Source organism: Mirounga angustirostris, unplaced genomic scaffold, assembly GCF_029215605.1.
Source record: "Mirounga angustirostris isolate CCGP_5_RB_7025 unplaced genomic scaffold, mMirAng1.0.hap1 SCAF_7, whole genome shotgun sequence".
Taxonomy (NCBI): Eukaryota; Metazoa; Chordata; class Mammalia; order Carnivora; family Phocidae; genus Mirounga; species Mirounga angustirostris.
This window is the reverse complement of record NW_026991715.1, coordinates 73,912,108-73,931,778: the sequence shown is the minus strand read 5'-3', so window position 1 is coordinate 73,931,778 and position 19,671 is coordinate 73,912,108. Positions and strand designations below refer to the sequence as shown.

At 39.0% G+C, this 19,671-nt stretch overlaps 1 protein-coding gene across 12 annotated transcripts in view; it reads left to right on the top strand.

Moving 5' to 3' along the window:
* MCTP1 (multiple C2 and transmembrane domain containing 1) overlaps positions 1-19,671 on the top strand; it is a 512,471-nt gene that overhangs the window by 207,352 nt on the left and 285,448 nt on the right. For all 12 annotated transcript variants that reach the window (XM_045898718.3, XM_045898712.3, XM_054512926.2 and 9 more), the window contains exon 2: positions 18,320-18,434. In XM_045898718.3, the coding sequence (XP_045754674.1) occupies positions 18,320-18,434 (115 nt within the window). The remainder of the gene's footprint in view (positions 1-18,319; positions 18,435-19,671) is intronic.

Sequence of the window (19,671 nt, the reverse complement as noted above, 5' to 3'; positions counted from 1 at the left end):
GTTTCCTTCTTAAACTATGCTTTCCTCTTGCTGAGGGCTAGTCCTGTGACTTTCACTGCATCTACGAACCATTCTTCATTCATTCATCCATCCATCAGAAGTATATTGAGTACCTCTGTGTGCCAAGTACTCTGCTAAAAGCAGGAGTCATGAGGGTAAAACGCACAGAGATGTAAAATCCACGAAAACCAGGTGAATTCACAAATAAAATATTTCCAAATTACGATGAGTTACTTGAAGGACACAGCTGGTTACCATGGTAAAGAATAGCAAATGGAGGGGGAGCCTGGGTGGCATAGGGGGCTAAGCAGGGTAAGCGTCCGACTCTTGGTTTCTATTCAGGTCATGATCTCAGGGTCCTGAGATCGAGCTGCATGTTGGGCTCCACACTCAGCGCAGAGTCCGCTTGAGATTCTCTCTCCCTCTCCCTCTGTCCCTCCCGCTCATGTTCTCGCTCTCTCTCTCAAATAAATAAATAAATCTTAAAAAAAAAAAAAAAAAGAAAAGAACAGCAGAGAATTCTTTCAGTGGGTGGGTCAGAGAGGGCTTCTCTGAGATGGTAGGAGCTGACACCTCCAGGATGAGAAGGTAGTCATGCAAATAGCCTGGGGAAGAAGTCTCCATGCAAAACTAAAGCCTGTATAAATCTCCTAGTAGACAAGAGCTTAGCCCAGACAAGCACCTCACACAGGGCTGGTGTGGCTAGCAGGTAGTGAAGAGAGAGAGAGTGGCTGGAGATGACTTTGGAGAAACTGGTGTTGAAGATTGTAAAAGATTTTGTAAGCCATGATAAGGACTTTTCAGTGTTTGGAAATCCCCTGAAAAGTTTTAGGCAAGGGAGTAACGTGATCTTTTTTTTTTTTTTAAGATTTTATTTATTTATTTGAGAGACATAGCGAGAGAGGGAACACAAACGGAGAGTGGGAGAGGGAGAAGCAGGCTTCCCGCCGAGCAGGAAGCCTGATGCGGGGCTTGATCCCAGGACCCTGGGATCATGACCTGAGTCGAAGGCAGACGCTTAATGCCTGAGCCACCCAGGCGCCCCAATAACGTGATCATTTTTATGTTTGATGATCACTTCAGCTGCTTTGGCAGACATGAGTGCAACATCACTAGAAGGCTCCTGGGCAAATTCAGGTTAGGGATGATGGGGCATGTACTTGAGGGTGGTGGTGATGGGTTTGGAAAAGAAGACAGAGTTATGACACATCTTGGAAGTGTACTTCATCACTTGCTGATGGGTCTGATGAGGTTGAAGAGAAAAGAGAGGAAAGGATGCTGCTGAGCTGCAGGATGGATGGTGACTGCTTTGCCTGAGTTGAAGGATCGGGACACGTCGAATGGGACAATCAAGAGATGATTTTAGACATGTTAAGTTTGAGTTGCCCATGAGACATTCAAATAGAAATGTCACGTAGGTGGTTGGCTGTGTGGGCCTGAAACCCAGAAGAGTCCACCCCAGGGCATGGGTGTTATCTAAAGCCGTAGAAATTGATGTACTGGCTCAGGGACAGAATGCCAAGATCAGTGTGAAGCAGGCTGAAGATCACAACCTGTGGCACTTTTTACACTGACATTTGGATAGAGATGTGCTTTCCTGAGCACAACTGCTCTTTCTCTGTTGCCTGCTGGAAAGGCAGAAATGGCCAGGCCATCTGTCCTGCTCTTTGCCTATGGCCTCACACAGCAGAACACCAGCTTTCTACACCCCATGTAAACGTACTGGGAATTCTACATGCAACGCTCCCAGCTACGTGTGTGAGCTCGGGTTTCTCTTTCACAACAGGATGGTGTGTGATGCTATTATTTCTTAACTCTGGTGTTTGCTTACCTATCACCATCCATAAACCATGACACCAAGTAGACAGCAAATTTCTGGATCTTCCCACTGTTTTCTGGCCATATGATATAATTTCTATTTGTTTCGTGTTCAGAACTGATAGTTTCATAGGAAGCAGCTTGAATTGCCAAATACCCTTTGTACAGCACTTCTCTGATACACTGAGTGATGCATTTATTGGCTCTGTAAATAGACCTTATACCTATTCGATTTAGTTGTATAAACAAAGTCCTTCAGAGTAGCATTGGAAAACAGATCCCTGGCTGTGAAAATAAGCATAGGTATGCCAATTATCAATAACTGGGAACTTCTCAAAGTACTGCGGTGAACCAACAAAAGCAGCTCATCTAATATCTCATGTGATGAGGCAGTGAGATCCAGAACCCTCACTAATACCTCAGGTCTTCAGACTTTCGCAATTGGAACTAGCACTCCTGTGGCAAGTGAGATGCTGTGCTCACAGGTAGCCTTTTCAAGTACGACAAATGGGACAGATTTAGCTGAAAGCATGGAAACTTATGAGCTTAAAAAAAATGAACAACATTTTTCTGCAAAATGAAGGGGTGCGTTTTCATCTTTGGGATCTAAAAATAATTTTAAAATTGTATATTCTTCTTTGGGGAAGATTCTTTTCTGCACCTTCTGGATAGAGAAAGTTATATATGATTTCTGTACTACATGAATTGGTAGGAAGGTAATATGTGTAATTGTAGTCTCTTTACTAATTATAAATGCCTGAGTTGTATATACATTGAATAAGGATTTTATCCTGAAATAGTAGTATCCAGCTATTTCATCTAGTTAATGACACCAAAGAGGTTTGATTAGAAACTAACAAACAAATGCCCTACAGACTGCTTAAAGTAATAGAAGGCAGAGAAAAATATCTTTTCCATAAGAAAGATTATGAGTCTGTGATTTAGAAACACTTGATATTAAAAATTTAAAGTACAGGGTGCCTGGGTGGCTCAGTCGGTTAAGCGACTGCCTTCGGCTCAGGTCATGATCCCAGGGTGCTGGGATTGAGTCCCATGTCGGGCTCCCTGCTCAGCATGGACCCTGCTTCTCCCTCTGCCCCTCACCCCACTTGTGCTCACTCACTCTCACTCTCTCTCAAATAAATAAAATCTTAAAAAAGAAATTAAAGTACTTTTTCTTTAACCACAACCCACCCTTTCCTTTTGACGTGAAATTTTAGTTAAGGAAACATATAATTAGGGTCTGAGCAGTTAAAATTGCCATGTAGTTTCAGATGTCTTGTTCACTTTCTGAATTTTTTTTTTTTTAATATGGAGGAAATATTTGTGTAGTGTCTGAGGGCATGGGCTTTTGGTATTGATCAAGTTTGAATCCTACTTCTAGCACTTTCTAGCTGAAGCAAGTAATTCATCCTCTCTAATCCTCAGTTTCCATGCTTGTGTTACTAGGGTAATAAGAGTAATTATTCCTTCGGTTTTTGTGCACAATAAATGAGACAATGTTCGTGCTGCATCAGTGTTATAGCTATGTCATCAGTTGAAATACTTTGGTTGCAAGTAACAAAAAGCACAACTCAAATAGACTACAATTTTAAAGGGAATTTATTGGCTCATATAACTAGAAAATCTAGAGGTTAATTCAGTGGTTTAATCAAGTCATGAGAATTTAGTGTATTTCTATCTATCCACCTAGCCTTCCCCATTATTGGCTTCATCCCAGGCTAATTCCTCTCATGAGCCCAACACGGCTGCCAACACTCCCACAATCAGCTACATGTTTTCTCATTCTCATCCAGGTGGAATGATTGAGCCTATTCCATCATTCTCAACCAGGACCAAAGACTTCCCCTGATTGGAAGAGCTTCGGTCACATTCCTAACCCTGAACCAGTCATTTAGTCAGGGTGTTGGATTAGCCTAATCTTAGTGACATTCTCCACCCTCAAGATGAAGAGCAAGTTAGTTTCCCACAACCATAGTGATTACCAAGAGGAAATTGAGGGCTATTAGGAAGAGAAAAGTGGAAACCCCTGCTTGGAAGGTAATCAATACATGTAGCATTGTGATCACTGTTGTCCAGCCACCACAGAGAGGGCTATCCACTGCCCAGGCAGGAAGTTATCTGTGTCCCTGGGTAGGCTCAGGGAATACTTACACCAAAAAACACTTGTTAAAATTTTTATTAGAAGCAGAGTCATTTCAGAAAACATACATGCACACACACACACACTCACAACTGCTTGCCAAGGGGAATAGTATATATTTCTGTAATAAATCAAAGTTTCCCTACACTAGATACCTATTACTGAGAGACATTTGACCATTTTGGATTTTCAACTTAGTGCTAAGCTCTGAGGAAGTTTTAAAAAATCAAAGTGACAGCCAGCATCATTATCTACTCATATGGTATCACTCAAGTTTCGGCAGTTTAGAAGATGTCTTTTTTGCAATTAGTACTGAGGACACCTAAGCTGTTACTCACTTTGTTCTAGCAATGTCTTTGGAACACTTAAAGAATATCAGTTAATTGAATAATTCAAACTAAGCATTTATTTTCATTGCATTTACTTCACTGCTACAGTCAACTCTTGATTTCTAGGATTTACTATTTATAGCGGATCCTGCTTTAATGTTTATTAATCCAATAGATTTTATTTATGTATGGAAAACCCTCATAAAATACCTTTCTCTATGACAGACTATGTGCCAAGTAAATAAAATTAACAGTCCTGTGGTAACATTTCAGAATTTGAAATCTCACAAACAAGTGTAAAAGCATATTGCAAAAGGAAATAGAAATGTATTTTTGATTTCTTGTCTTTCTTATTATTCATACCTCTGCTCATAGCCTTCTCACCCACTGTAAGAATAATTGCAAATACATTTTCATCACAAAATCATGCTCAGATCAGAGCATTTTTATTCATGGATGAAGGATTCTGAAAATCTGTGAAAATTGAGAAATGTCCATATTTATCCCTGACAAATGATTTCCTGCAACTGCTCAGACTTTGCTTCCTTTGTGAATGTGTCTTAAGATCTCAACTAGATACAATCTATCTTTCATACCATTTAGTTTATGTCCTTATCTGTAATCAGACTGTCTTCTTAAGAGTACAAAGGCAGGGTCTAAATATTACATTTTTAGCACAAGATACTGTTTCACACATATTATTTTATTTAATTTTCACAACAACTCTATCAGGTAGGTGCTATTTTTATCCTAATTTTGTAAGGTAAGAACCTAAGCTATTGGATGATGGAAATTAAAAGGAAAAAAAAAATCTGACTAGAATCTGCTCTCGTTCCCTTTGAAAGTGAGCAGGAAATTTGGAATTAACAGTCATACTACAAAATTACTTTGATTAAACATAATTAATATATAACTGTATCCTTTACGCCATCATTCTGTTTTCTCTGTGAAATGTGGGAAGGAAAAGGGATGGTGAGGCAGGTTAGATTAATTTATCACTAATGCCTTCTGGGAAGTATATCATTATACTTACTAAGCAAAAACCAAATTAGAATAGTTGCCCCCTACCAAGGACTATCTTGGGGTTATTTACACAAAAGAATTAGCTGTATAAAAACTTTTTAAAACTTTTCACTTTAGAGTATTTTTAGATGTACAGAAAAGTTATGAAGATGATTCCCATATATCTCACCCTTGATTTCCCCTGATGCTTACTTATTACATTAATTACTATGGTACATTTGTCCTAGCAGATGAACTGGTTTTGATACATTAATATTAACTAAAGTCTAAACTTTATTCAGACCCTTAGTTTTCACTGAGGGTCCATTTCCTGTTCCAGGATCTCATCCAGGATACCACATTTCACTTATAATATTTTCATGTATCCTTAGGCTCCTCATGGCTGTGACCATTTTTCAGACTTCCCCCGTTTTTGATGACCTTGATAGTTTTGAGTTGTACTGGTCAGATATTTTATAGAATATCCTTCAGTTTGGGTTTGTCTGGTGTCTTCCTCATGGTTAGGCAGAGGTTATATGTTTTGGGAAGACCACAGAGGTAAAGTGCCATTCTCATCACAGACTACAAGGGAACATGCTGTCAGCATGACTTCTCTGCATTAATTTTAACCTTGATCCCCTGGCTGAGGTAGTGTGCATCAGGTATCTCCTTCTTCTCCTCTTTGGAAGCCACTCTATGCAGCCCACATTTAAGAGCTGGGGTGTTATGCTCAAACTCCTTGAGGAGCAGTATCTACGTAAATTATTTTGAATTCTTTTGCACCACAGATTTGTCTATTCTCCCCATTTCTTTCTGTCTTTTTTTTTTAAGATTTTGTTTATTTAGGAGAGAGAGAGAGAGAGAGAGCACAAGTTGGGGGAGGGGCAGGGGGAGAGGGAGAAGCAGACTCCCTGCTGAGCAGGGAGCTGGAGGCAGGAGTTGATCCCAGGACCCAAGGATCATGACCTGAGCCAAAGGCAGATGCTTAATCCACTGAGCCACCCAGGTGCCCCTCCCCATTTATTTCTTTATTCAATTATTTATTCAAATCATTTGTTTATATAAGTATGGAATCGTGGATATTTATTTTAAACTTTGCATTATAATCCAGTACTGCATTATTTATTTTGTTGCTTGAAAACTCTTAATAACTTCTTCTGCCAGCGTATGCAAAGAGGGAAAATAATGAAATAAAATCACAGTAATCACTGAGGGCCCCTTTGTGCCAGAATCCACTGAAGTTCCATGTTTGTGCTTTGGTCTTACCTGTGAGGAACGCCTTGCTATTTGCACAGCTGAGCGTAGGAGATCCTGCTTCAACCACACTGGGGCACCTGCAGCCATGAGATTGTTTAAAAGTGATAAAATATACATGAGTTTCATCTTAACTGTAAATGGGAGTGGCACATAGATGTGCTTTACCTCATGTGAAGGCATTTATTAAATCAAAGCAAGTTTATAGAACTCCATTCCGTTATCAAAGGGTAGAAAGAGCAGAAATCAGTATTATTTCTAAGTCTTTGAATTATTAGATCAATAATACTATACATTTGTAGGAAAATTTGAAAACTTTTGAAAAGCAGGAAGAAAGTAAAATTGCCTTTCATATCATTTTCCACAGGAATAACCCCAATTAACATGTCATATTTCCTTCCTGGATCTTTCTCAATGCATAGATATATTTAACCTAATTAATATCATTCTGTATGCATGTTTTTTGTCATACTTTCCCCCTCACAGCTTTTTCCTAAGCATTTGCCCATACCATTAAAAATGTTCCATAAGAATCATTTTAAATGACTCCATGAACAGAAGAAACTAGAGTCTGAGAGCAGAAGGGAAGTTATGGAGGTTGGCCTGTGCAGTAGATAAAACATGGACTGGAGTGGTGGAAAAGGTTGACCAAAGAAACATTTTTAAGAGGTGATAGGATTTCATGATTGTCCCCTGCAGGTCCAGGAGTAATAAGTGCAGGTTTTCTAGCTTAGATGGCTAGGCATTCCATAATGATGCCTCAAACCCAAGGAAAAGTAGTAGGTTGGAGGAGGAGAGGACTTCTCATTTATTGCCATGAAACACCTTGTCTTGTTTTTCCATGGTGGCATTTAAACTTTACATGCAAAACTGTTTCGATGGTAATCTTTGAAAGCAAAGACTATAATCAAACATCTGTGTTCTCCATAACATTAATTCTGCTCTGGGCATCCAGCAGGGGATTAAATAAATAGTAGGTGAGGGAAGAGGGGCGGGGAGGGAGGGGATGAGTGAGGGAGGGAAATGCTGAATGAGGGTGAGACCAACTTTGGGCGTTTGGGGGAGTGTGTGGTTGAAGATTAATTACTAAAATTTGTTAATTTCCCATTCAGAAAAAGTACCATCTCCATGCTTTTCTCCCAAGAAAACTAAGTTTTGAAATAAAGAAAGTAGAGTTCATGTTGCCTAGAGGTTTTTATTATTCTTTGGAAAGACTCCTATATAATTTTACTATAAGGATTGATAGGCTATTCCCACAAAATTGATACCTGATAGAAATACTAAAATATCACTCTGGTTTTTTGGTGTTTTCTGGAGTTAACTTCGAGAGAAATAATAGAGTTCTCAAAAAGAAACCCAAATAAAAAATGCTTGTGAGCCACAGAAAAAAAAGTAAAAACTGTAGGATGGTCCCAAAAGAAGTAGAGATATGCTTCTAAGTCTATAGGAAGTTTTATTCATCCCATAAAAGCTATGAGGCAATGGATCCCTGCACTACCAGTTTTATAGATATGAACAGATAGAAACACTGCAAGTATTTTCTCAAATGTTTAGCATCAAGCATAACATCTGTTACACAAGCTGCTGTCTCTCAGTTTGCTGGAATCTCAGAAATTCAAGTCCTCTGAAACAAAAAGTTTTCCTGTGCACATTGCTCAAATTCTGGAAATCATAGAGCTGGTCTAATTTATTAAAACATTTATTGACAAAAGTATTCATGGCAAGGAAGATAAAATCACTAAACAATTTGTTTATTGATGCCTTTTTCTTTTTTTTAAAGGATTTTTAAATTTTATTTTATTTATTTGTCAGACAGAGGGAGAGAGAGAAGGAGATGATCAGGCTGAGCAAGGAGCCTGAGGTGGGGCATGAATCCAGGACCCTGGGATCATGACCTGAGCCGAAGGCAGACGCTTAACCGAGTGAGCCACCCAGGCATCCCATGATACCTTTTTCTGACAAATCTTTTCTTCTCGGAGCTGGTTTTTTTGCTGGTAGCTCCACACTTTAATGCAGCTTGATTTTCTTTGGGGAGGAAAGAGTATGCTTGGGAACTCACCAAAAGACGAAAGTTCAGAAGAGTTAACACAAATAAAATCTACCATGCTCTCAGGTTTGACAAATATTTCGATGAAATAATAACGATAACGGTCATCCAGTAATAGCACTGAAAGCAGAAGAGTCACCCTAAGCCTGATGTACTTTTTTTTTAACATTTTATTATTTATTTGAGAGAGAGAGAAAAAAAACATGAGTGATGGAGGGGCAGAGGGAGAAGCAGGCTCCCTGCTGAGCACGGAGCCCACTGTGGGACTCGATCCCAGGACCCTGGGATCATCACCTGAGCTGAAGGCAGATGCTTAACCAACTGAGCCATCCAGGCGCCCTTAAGCATGATATACTTTGTAATCGCTGATTAGCCATCAGTTAACACTAAGCAGTAGTACATACACAATATATATTATAATTTTTAAAAAGCAGGAAGAACCCTGCTTTGCTTTTGTAAATCACTTGATTCTTGACAAACACTGTAAATTACATTATTTCCTTTCATTTTCACAAGGTTCTTTTTTTAAAGAAGAAAATGAGGCCCCTAGAGGCCCAAAACCTTTTCCTCTGCCTCAGAGCAGAGTTAATAGTATAATTAGGCCTGTGTACAGGTCTTTGTGTTTTCACTCCTGTAATCTTCCCTCGTTTTATAATAGTTCTCCTCACCTCCTGCCCCCAAATAACTACTTACAGTTAAATAATTTCTTACACTTAACAAAGCACTTTTACATATTTTATCCCATCATTGAAACAGTCCTTTGTAAGGTATATACTGCTCCATGTTAAAGAGAAAACAAAGGTGCAGAGGGGATAAGTATCTGGGGCTCAAGTTAAATAGTAGACCTCACACCCGTCCCTCATCATCAAAGTCTGCATCTGGTTAACAGAAAGGCTGGTTACAGGATCTGATTCCAAAAAGGAGTGGTCCATGTATATAAAGATTGAGAAAAGAGAATTTTATTTGCTTTCCTTTGGCTTAAGTTATTTTATATGCTGTATGTATGGGTGGAAAAAGTTATCTGCAATAATGAAGTGATGCTCCACAGAAGTCAATTTAGCAGACAGGTCAAGGGTGAGTAATCAGTGTTGTGGGAGTCCCAGAAAAGACATTCCGGGAGTACTGAGTTTTGTACTGTTTTCAATAGTGGTTAAATATTGCCATTTTGTGGGCCTGAGTATTTATAGGCCCATTTCGTTTGAATTGGACTGTTGCAAAATCAAAATTCCAGAATTCAACCCAGGGTTGTAGTTCAGTTCTAAAACGAACTGTCGTAAAGCTTTGATGTGACCAGATGATCAGCAGAAAGAAGCTTAGTGTATCTTTCTAGTTAACCCATGGCTAACTTGTTAAGTACTATAACATGCACCGTTCTTTCTCTGAGACAGTTTTCTTAATGCCTGGTTTTGCCTATAATTATTAAAAGCACTCCCTTTGACTCTCGGTTTCGATGATAAATTATATGATTACCTTAACCATAAGACTTTCCCCCCAGTTCTTGCTGCAAATATTAATAAAAACATGACGTTATCCTCACTTTGTAATTGCAGAGCATTGACCTTATTTGGCCCGTGGGTGGAGAGCTAGCATCTCAGGGGCATCAGTTCAAATCAGTTAACACTGCACAGTATGGGGAAGGAAGAAATTGAGGCATGGGGCGATTTCTATCTATCTGCAGCCTCTCTGTGCAGCTCACTTCCTCCTGTATTACTGCATTCTGAGTGTTCATGGATTTCCCATGCTACCTGACTGCTTTCTTATTTCTGTGCTCGTTCTTGTTGCTCTTCTCTTTTCTTTTTCTTTTTTTTTTTAAAGATTTTATTTATTTATTTGACAGAGAGAGGCAAAACGAGAGAAGGAACACAAGCAGGGAGAGTGGGAGAGGGAGAAGCAGGCTCCCCACCGAGCAGGGAGCCCGATGCAGGGCTCCATCCCAGGACCCCGGGACCATGACCAGAGCCGAAGGCAGACGCTTAATGACTGAGCCACCCAGCTGCCCCGCTCTTCTCTTTTCTTGATCTATTGTGCTGTAAGAGCCAAGGGCTTCTTTCACCTGTCTCGTGCAAAGCCAAGGAGACCATAGCCATACAAGAGCACAGAGCCCGGAGCAGCTGGCCCTTAAGTCCCAGAGCCACTCCAGGACTTCAACAGTAGTAACTCATAGATACTCACTCCCCTTTTTAAAAAAATATTATTTAAATTTGATTAGCCAACATAGAATCCATCGTTAGTTTCAGGAGTAGCGTTCAATAATTTTTCAGTTGCGTATAACCCCCAGTGCTCATCACATCATGTGATATTCACTCTCCTGCCCAGCCATTGTCATACTTGACTTTGGTTAGTTGGTCTGTTTATATGTCCTGCTACAAGGTGGCATTCCACTTTCTACTGTATGTACTTTTTCTGCCCTGTACTTCTGCTTAGTTATAGCACCACCTTCTTGGTGTGGAATTATACACGGGTTATCATGGCCTCTCCAGTCACTCTGTCATGACCCTTGCGTTTTAGCAGCCACTTTTAACTTTCTCTTCTCTTCAAACTTGGTACAAACAACCTTTGCTTAATAACTCCTATGTTACAACCTATCATTGACTAGCCTGGCATTGTCTGCCCTTAGCTAAGAGAACCAGCTACAGATCTAATCGGCTAGGAACAAGAGGCAAGGAAATTAAGTTCCCATCAAGCATAAGCTGCTCTTTCAAGGTGGGCTGTGGATTAGTCAGACACTGTGACTGACATGCCTGGTAGGGCATGTCCATTGGTTGCCATGGATTTCCCCATTGTGTGGTTTCGATTTCTAAAATCATTTAATCCACTGACCTCCAACTAATCATAATGTTGCCATGGTAAGTGAATCAGGGAGCTTCACTGAACTGAGAATACCTCAGGGGCTTTTGAGTTCTGTTTTTGAGAATTCAGTTTTTAAAATTTTTGATTTCCATATGACGGAGATTTCCACTGTGCAAATATCTTCAATGTCATAGAAACTAGGAGAGATGACTAAGTAGAAAATGGTAATGACTAAGTAGAAATCCTCAATGATGCCTCTTGATATCCTTGACAAGGTTGTTAAATTTGCAAAGTTGAAAATGTAAAAGCTTTCATGAAGTTCTAACTTTAAGTGGATTTTGTTGAGAGAAAGTTAGAGCTGCACGGAGCATGGCCTGAGTGTATGAAATACATACTGAAAAACCGAGCCAATCTGCCATCCACTGTGCATGGCAGTTCTAGGAGCATTCAAGAAAATCTCCTAGAATACAGACATTCTTCTCCCTCCTTGTACACTGCTACAATATCTCCACTTCCTATTGATGATGATGATCAACCACCCCAGCTGTCAGAGTAACCCCATTTTTTTGCCTCTAATGAAAATCTCAAAAAATCAAAGTGGCACTCTCAAGTTTCAATCCATCAGCACCATTATATCTTCTGGTGGAAGCTTTCTTACCTGGGTAAAAAGGCCTCCTAAGCAGCAGAGCTCCAAGTAAGAGGGACCCTCAGATTGATTCCCCCATGTATTTTGCAAGTGTTTCATGATGTACATTTTAGAAGTCTGGAAATTCTTTGTAGATAAGCCTTCTCAAAGACTTGCTTTTATAATTAGCACAATGGGCCAGGTTAGGCTGCATATTGAAATCATCTAGGACCTGTAAGAGAAAATACTGCTGCCTGGAAATAGTTTCCAGGTGCCCAGCCAAAGCCTTCAAGGTTGAGAACCACTAATCTGTTTAAATGAGGGAAAGAAGGGTTGGGAAATTTGACATTATCATTGATGGTAACTGCCTGGCTTCAGGCGAGCCAGGAAGATGGAGGAAGGGCTTCTGCAAAGATAGTGGCTGGGTGGAGTAGAAGACGGGGGTGCTCTGGACATAATCCCTCCAAATGCTTCCTTTCAAATTCTCAGAGACCCTCTCTTCCACATTCTTTTTCTGACTTTCCCATAAGTGACCTGATAAAGTTCTGACTTTTACTCAAAATGTACAACTTCAAATATTGCATCTACTTTTGGCCTTATCAGTCCCAAAACTTTGACTGTTGTCACAGAAACCTCCCTAATCCTCTACCTGTGGCTAGAAACCTGAATTTCAGACTCTGAGCTAGGCATTTATTTTACATTCCCACCAAAGGTGTACAAGGATTCCATTTCTCCATATTCTCACCAGCATTTGTTATCTTTTATTTTTTTTAATAATAGCCATCCTAAAGGCATGATGTGAAATCTCATTGTGGTTTTGATTAGCTTTTCCTGATAGTGATGTTGAGCGCCATTTCATATATTTGTTGGCCATTTGTATGTTTTCTTTGGAGAAACGTCTATTCAGGTCTTTGCCCAATTCTTAATCAAACTAGTTTGTGTGGGTTTTTTTGCTATCGAGTTGTATGAGTTCCTCATGTACTCTGGATATTAATCCCTTATTGGGCATATGGTTTATAAATATTTTTCCCATTCCATAGGTTATCTTCATTTTGCTGATTGCTTCTTTTGCTCCGCAGAAGCTTTTTTTTTTTTTAAATTTTTTTTAATTTATTTATTCATGAAAGTCAGAGAGAGAGAGAGAGGCAGAGGCAGAGGGAGAGAAGCAGGCTCCCCGCCTAGCAGGGAGCCCGATGCGGGACTTGATCCCAGGACTCTGGGATCACGACCTGAGCCCAAGGCAGACGCTTAACTATCTGAGCCACCCAGGCGCCCTGTCCGCAGAAGCTTTTTAATTTAATGTAGTCCCACTGGTCTATTTCTGGTTTTGTTGCCTGTGCTTTGGTGTCATATCCAAAAACTCATTGCCAAGACCAATATTGAGGAGCTTTTTTCCATGTTTTTTTCTGGGAGTTTTACAGCTTCAGATCTTGTAATTAAGTCTTTAATCCATTTTGAGCTGATTTTCACATATGGTGTAAGATAAGGGTTAATTTCATTCTTTTGCGTGTGGATATCCAGTTTTAACAACACCATGTACTAAAGTGGCTATCCTTTCCCCACTTTCTGTTCTTGGTGCCTTTACAGAAGATTAGTTGACATTGGGTTTCTTCTCTGATGTATGGGTTTCTTTCTGGGCCTTTTATTTTGTTCCATTGGTTTATATATCTGTTTTTTTGCCAGTACTATACTATTTTGATCACTGTAGAAAGTGTCATGCCTCCAGATTTGTTCTTTCTCAAGGTTGTGTTGGTTATTTGGGGTCTTTTGTGATTCCACATGACCCAGCAATCACACTTCTGGAGATTTGTGCAAAGGAATTTAAGTCAAGATTGCGAAGGGATACCTGCATTCCCATGTGTATTGTAGTATTCATAATAGCCAAGATATGGAAATGACCCAAATGCCCATTGATGGATGAATGGATAAAGGAAAATTTATTGTATGTATACAATAGAATAACATTCCATGTTTTAAAAAAAAAAAAAAAGAAGGAAAATCTTCCATTTGTGACAACATGAATAGACCTGAAGAACATTATGCTAAGTGAAATAAGCCAAACATAGAAAGACAAATACTGTATGATCTCACTTACATGTAGAATCTAAAATAGTCAAACTTATAGAAGCAGAGAATGGTGATTGCCAGGGGCAAGGGAGAGGGGAAAATGAGGTGATAATGGTCAAAGGGTACAAAGTTTCACTTACGCAGGATGAATACATTCTGGAGATCTGCTGTAGAGCACAATGCCTCTGGCTAACAATACCGTGTCATATATTTAAAATTCTCTAAGAGGGTAGATCTCTTAGTAAGTATTCTGACCACAAACAAACAAATGATAATAAAACTAAAGGAGGTGGGAGGAAACTCTGGGAGGTGCTGGATATGTTGGCAGCCTTGATGACAGTGATGGTTACACAGATGTATCTTATCCCCAAACTCATCCAATTGTATATTATGTATGTATAGCTTTTTACACATCAGTCGTACCTCAATAAAGTAGTTTAAACAGAGCAACTAAGTGTGGAGCATGACAGTTTGGGGAGAAGAAGGATCTATTTGAAGTTCCCATAATAGTCACTAAATAAGTGTTAAATTTGAAAAAAAAAATGTTTAAAATGACAAAGCTTGTTTTAGAGCTGTATATGTACCTAGCACTTCAAATATCTCTTTCCTAATACATGTTAACATTTGGGGACTTAATAAACATTTTTAGAAAGATACTTTACAATAAAAAAAATGTATTTCTAGTATCTCCCTATAATTAGCCTACCAGTTTTCTTCTGGGAACCACTTCAGTGAGCCTGAGGAGAGATGACTCTCTAGATCTTCTTAAGTTCTTGGCATCCTTCTTTTAGAGAGTTGGAGGTCTCCCTGGAAGTTTTCCCTGTGGTGGCTTGGAGCTTGCTTCTCCTCTCACACTGCTGGCACCACCATTCTCCCAGAGGCTCAGCTCAGACTTCTGTGTGACTCATCCATCCATTGCCCTTTCTCCCACATCTTGTCAGATGACAAATTTAGTTGATTGAATCTCCTCGATATCTCTCAAATTCACTTTTTATTTCCATTACCACTGACCAGATCCGGCCCTTGTGACTTAAACTTGACTGTTATAAAACCTTTAAAAAGGGGCGCCTGGGTGGCTCAGTCGTTAAGCGTCTGCCTTCGGCTCAGGTCATGATCTCAGGGTCCTGGGATCGAGTCCTGCATCGGGCTCCCTGCTCAGTGGGGAGCCTGCTTCTCCCTCTCCCACTCCCCCTGCTTGTGTTCCTGCTCTCACTATCAATCTGTCAAATAAATAAATTTTTAAAAAAATCTTAAGAAAAAAAAAAACTTTAAAAAACTTCTATATCCACAGGATTTCTCTTCTGTCTTCTATCCTGTGGAAAGAAAAGGCCTGGTTTTGATTATTTCTGAAATCTAAGCACGTAGGCCAGAGCAGATAGGCAATAAGTGTTTGTTAAACAAGGCCTGGTTATTACTGCTTCTCTCTTCAAAACCTGGGATGGTTTCATGTTGCCCATGCGTTGAAACTCTCCTCAGCCTGGTGTCACAGTACACGAGTCTTCCTTTCTACCTCATTTCTCACACTATCCAGTGATGCCCCCTCTGGTCCATCCTCCCTTCTTCCAAATCTTCACTTGTCAAACTCCTACCCATATTTCACACCTTGATCCATTGACCTCTCTCTGAGGTCACCTCAGATTCTTCTCACATTATAATTGGTCTTTTTTTCCTGTTCTCTCAATGACTTAATAACTCCACTGCGGCAATCTGTCTTTAATTATAGCTCTTGAGTGGACAGGGTTTCATTTTAAGTGCCAATTTTGACTAATTGGTAATGGCAGCCTATAGCACTATATATTAGAAAAAGATTCTAAGGGTATACTTATGTTCCTCATGACAAAAGGTGCCAAAACAGAAAAAGAGAGGAAACAAACCACCTATGAAACCCAACTTTGTCATTTATCCCCATGTCTGTGTCTGTTCAGCTAGATCATGTGTCCTTAAAGACGTCAAAAAAAAAAAAAAAGACATCTTTCTCTTTTCATTGCCTCTGTCATGATTTGTTTTCAATTTGATTCTCTAACACTCTATTCCCTGATTTTAAAAGTTTACAATCTAAAATGACAAATATGACATTTGAGATGGAATGTGATAATGAACAAGAAAGATATAAGTGCTAATGAAATGAGCCTTGAAGACTGGGAAGGAAGACACGGAGAACAAGAGGAGGAGGGCAGGTATTTATTCAAAGGAAATGAAATCAGTATCTTGGAGAGAGATCTACATTCCCAAGTTCATTATAACATTGTTCACAATAGCCAAGATAAAAAACAACCTAAATGCTTATCATTGGATGAATGGATAAAGAAAATGTGATACACACACACACACACACACACAGAGGAATATTATTCAGGCTTTAAAAAGCCAGTAAATATAAGTCCAGTGAAGTTATCTCTTAACCAAGTATTAAATTCTAAAACAACGAAAGTGAAAAACCTAATATAGGTAAAATTATCTTTGAAAATTCCTTCCTTGCCCACATAGTATAATACACATTTTAAAATATTATACCAGGTACCCTATAAATTATTAACTATAAACTTCAAGAGGCACTGCATAGAACAATGAAAACTACAAAATATGCGGCCATCTGAACATCAAGACAATCATCTCACCTTTGTTGCTCTCTTGTCGAAGGCCGGATCCAAATTAGGGGTAATAGGAATTAAAAGAAAAAGAAGAAGATAGCAGGAGGGGAAGAATGAAGGGGGGGAAATCATTTGAGTGAAGCTATATATGGCCCCCACACAAACCATGAGAGACGATGGACTCTGAAAAACAAACTGAGCGTTCTAGAGGGGAGGGGGGTGGGAGGATGGGTTAGCCTGGTGATGGGTATTAAAGAGGGCACGTTCTGCATGGAGCACTGGGTGTTATGCACAAACAATGAATCATGGAACACTACATCAAAAACTAATGATGTAGTGTATGGTGATTAACATAACAATAAAAATTAAAAAAAACAATTGGGAGATGGAATGGTGGTGGAAAGGGAGTGGATGGGATTTGGCAACTTTGTGCATGTGGTGGAGAGGGAAATGAGGAAGTCAAGGGGAGCTCATTGATTTCTAGCCTGAGCCACTGTGGGAACCACGTAGGAACAGGGGTACCATGAAAAGAAGTGGAATCTTTCTTATTGTTACCAGAGGAGAGATGAGGAGTTTGGGTTATCTGTCAAAGTTGTGCTCCTTCTTATTTTAAATGATAATTGCTCCTATAGGAAAGCTGCTTTCTTGCTCTTGAAGCATGGGGGGGAAAGAGCTGCTTTATAATTGTATTTCATATGAACTGTAGAATTAGAAGAGCCACACCAGCATCTAAATTTTTACCTTATCCATGCATATGATTCCAAAACAAAAGAATATTTCTTTTTGAATTGGAAGAAAAATTATAGGAATTTAAAATCATTTCCATATGTAAAGAAAAGTCAGTTTTCCTGTTGTATTCAAAGTGGCATAAAGTATAAAATGTGACCTATACAATTTTTATTGTTTCTTTTGTGTTGTTTTAATATAGCTATTCCCCTTAAAAGTGTTTATTTAACTTAATGCCTGTAAATTAATAGTATATTGTTACTAAAGATATCCTATAGGGATAGTCTTGCAAAAATGTTTAGTTCTAGAAATAGCTTGTGCACTTTTATTCTACAGAAAGCAGCATTAGAAATTTAGTCCCACTGAGTATTTATTTCTTGCAAATACTGTCAAAATACTGGGTAAATTTATTTCTGTATAATTACATCATATTTTATGCTGGGATTGAAATAGAAATGTGTAATCCATCAGCATGACCCTTTTGCATAGATAAATGAGTCAACACAGTTACCTGAATAAATCACTTTAATTATCAGCTCACTTGTATGGAAATAAACTGTTCTTGCATACCTTTATTCTCCATTCATCACTGATTGTATTTTTACTTCAGACACTATTCCTATGTAGTCTTCCTTAGTTGAATTATGTGGGGCTATCCATGGGGAATGTTTTTCATATTATATTTGTTATCTTAAATCTGAGTTAAAACAAGAATTCCTATAAGTGCCATGTTTTTATTTTGAGTCTAAAGAACTTCATGAATTTAAAAACCTTCAGAGAACTGGGTGATTATGGCATGGTAACGCACAAGATGATTCCTTTTATTGACTACTTCTTCCAGTTTGAGTGAAGCTATATATGGCCCCCACTAGAGGAAATAGGAAAGAGATAATAAATTTAATATTTTGTATATTTCTTGTTTTTCAGAAAATAAATACTGCTGGAACCAGTAATGCAGATGTCCCCTTGGCTGATCCCGGAATGTACCAATTGGACATTACATTAAGAAGGGGTCAAAGTTTAGCTGCCCGAGATCGAGGAGGTAAGAACATAAGAACACAACCACCTAGAAACTTATTTTATGTGTTTTTTGACAAATTTTGTTTTCTTTACGGTTGCTTAAGTGTAAAAAAAAAATCACCTTTAGTATTATAATTTTTAGAAGGTTGGGTTCAGCAATATGGTTTGAAGCTTTATTTACTCCTGTGATCACAGAGAAAGAGGTTATGATGCAAATTCAAAAACTCTGAACTGGTCCTGACCCAAACAGTATGGTCCCTACTAAACTGCTGACATATTAGACTCTGCCTTATATATTATCAGTGACATAGTTGGTTAGTAGATGAGGCACATATTTGGAGTCATATCAGAAGTAACCATTTGGCAGACCTGAAGTTCTTGTTACTGCATAGATTTGCACAGTTGAATCTGCTAACATTGCAGAATCCAGGACAGACATTTCGCCAAAACTTTGGAGATTCCCACCAGTGATTTTTCTGAGGCTTGGTTGGACCTGGCAGTAGTCTCATGGTAGGTCTTTGTAGTCCATGATGAAAGAAGAGACAAGGAAAACACTCTCTCGTTTCTGGTTTCCAAATCTCAAGGCAGTCTCCTGGTGAACTAGCCTGGGCTACATTAGGGATTCCTTGAACCCACATGAGAGGCAGCCCTGGGATGGACGCTAGGTAGACTGTGGAGCATCCTGTTCACAGTTCAAAATACTAGCTATTCAGAATGTGGAGACCTGAGGGGCCTGACAACCCACAATTCCAATTCCATAGGAAGCTGAATTTGAGTGTAACTCCTCCAACAAGGAAGTGGGGAGAGCCCCTAAGCCTCTAACAAGTGTCAGACAACCTGAAAAATGCTTCTGACATCATGCAGTCTTATTTACCTGCTCCCACCCTATTTGACATCCACATTTAGGGTTTGGAAGGAGCCAAATTAGGACTACAGTTTATAATTCTATCTCTTGTCTCTACAAGAATAAAATGGAAAAAATAATTTAGTATAATAGTGGGTTTTTAAAGACTAGAAACTGTACAACTAATAGATTTAATTTTTTAGTAAAAACTAGTGAATGAAGGTATGATTAGAAATGTAGAATTTTAACACACTTAATTTTCAAAATTAGCCATCTGGTTAAGTAGTCAAGGACAAGTTTTTATTGAACTGAACTGCTTGTCTCAAAAGCAGTTACAATTAGATTAGAGAAAGAAAATAATGCTATTGGGCGCCTGGGTGGCTCAGTTGGTTAAGCGACTGCCTTCGGCTCAGGT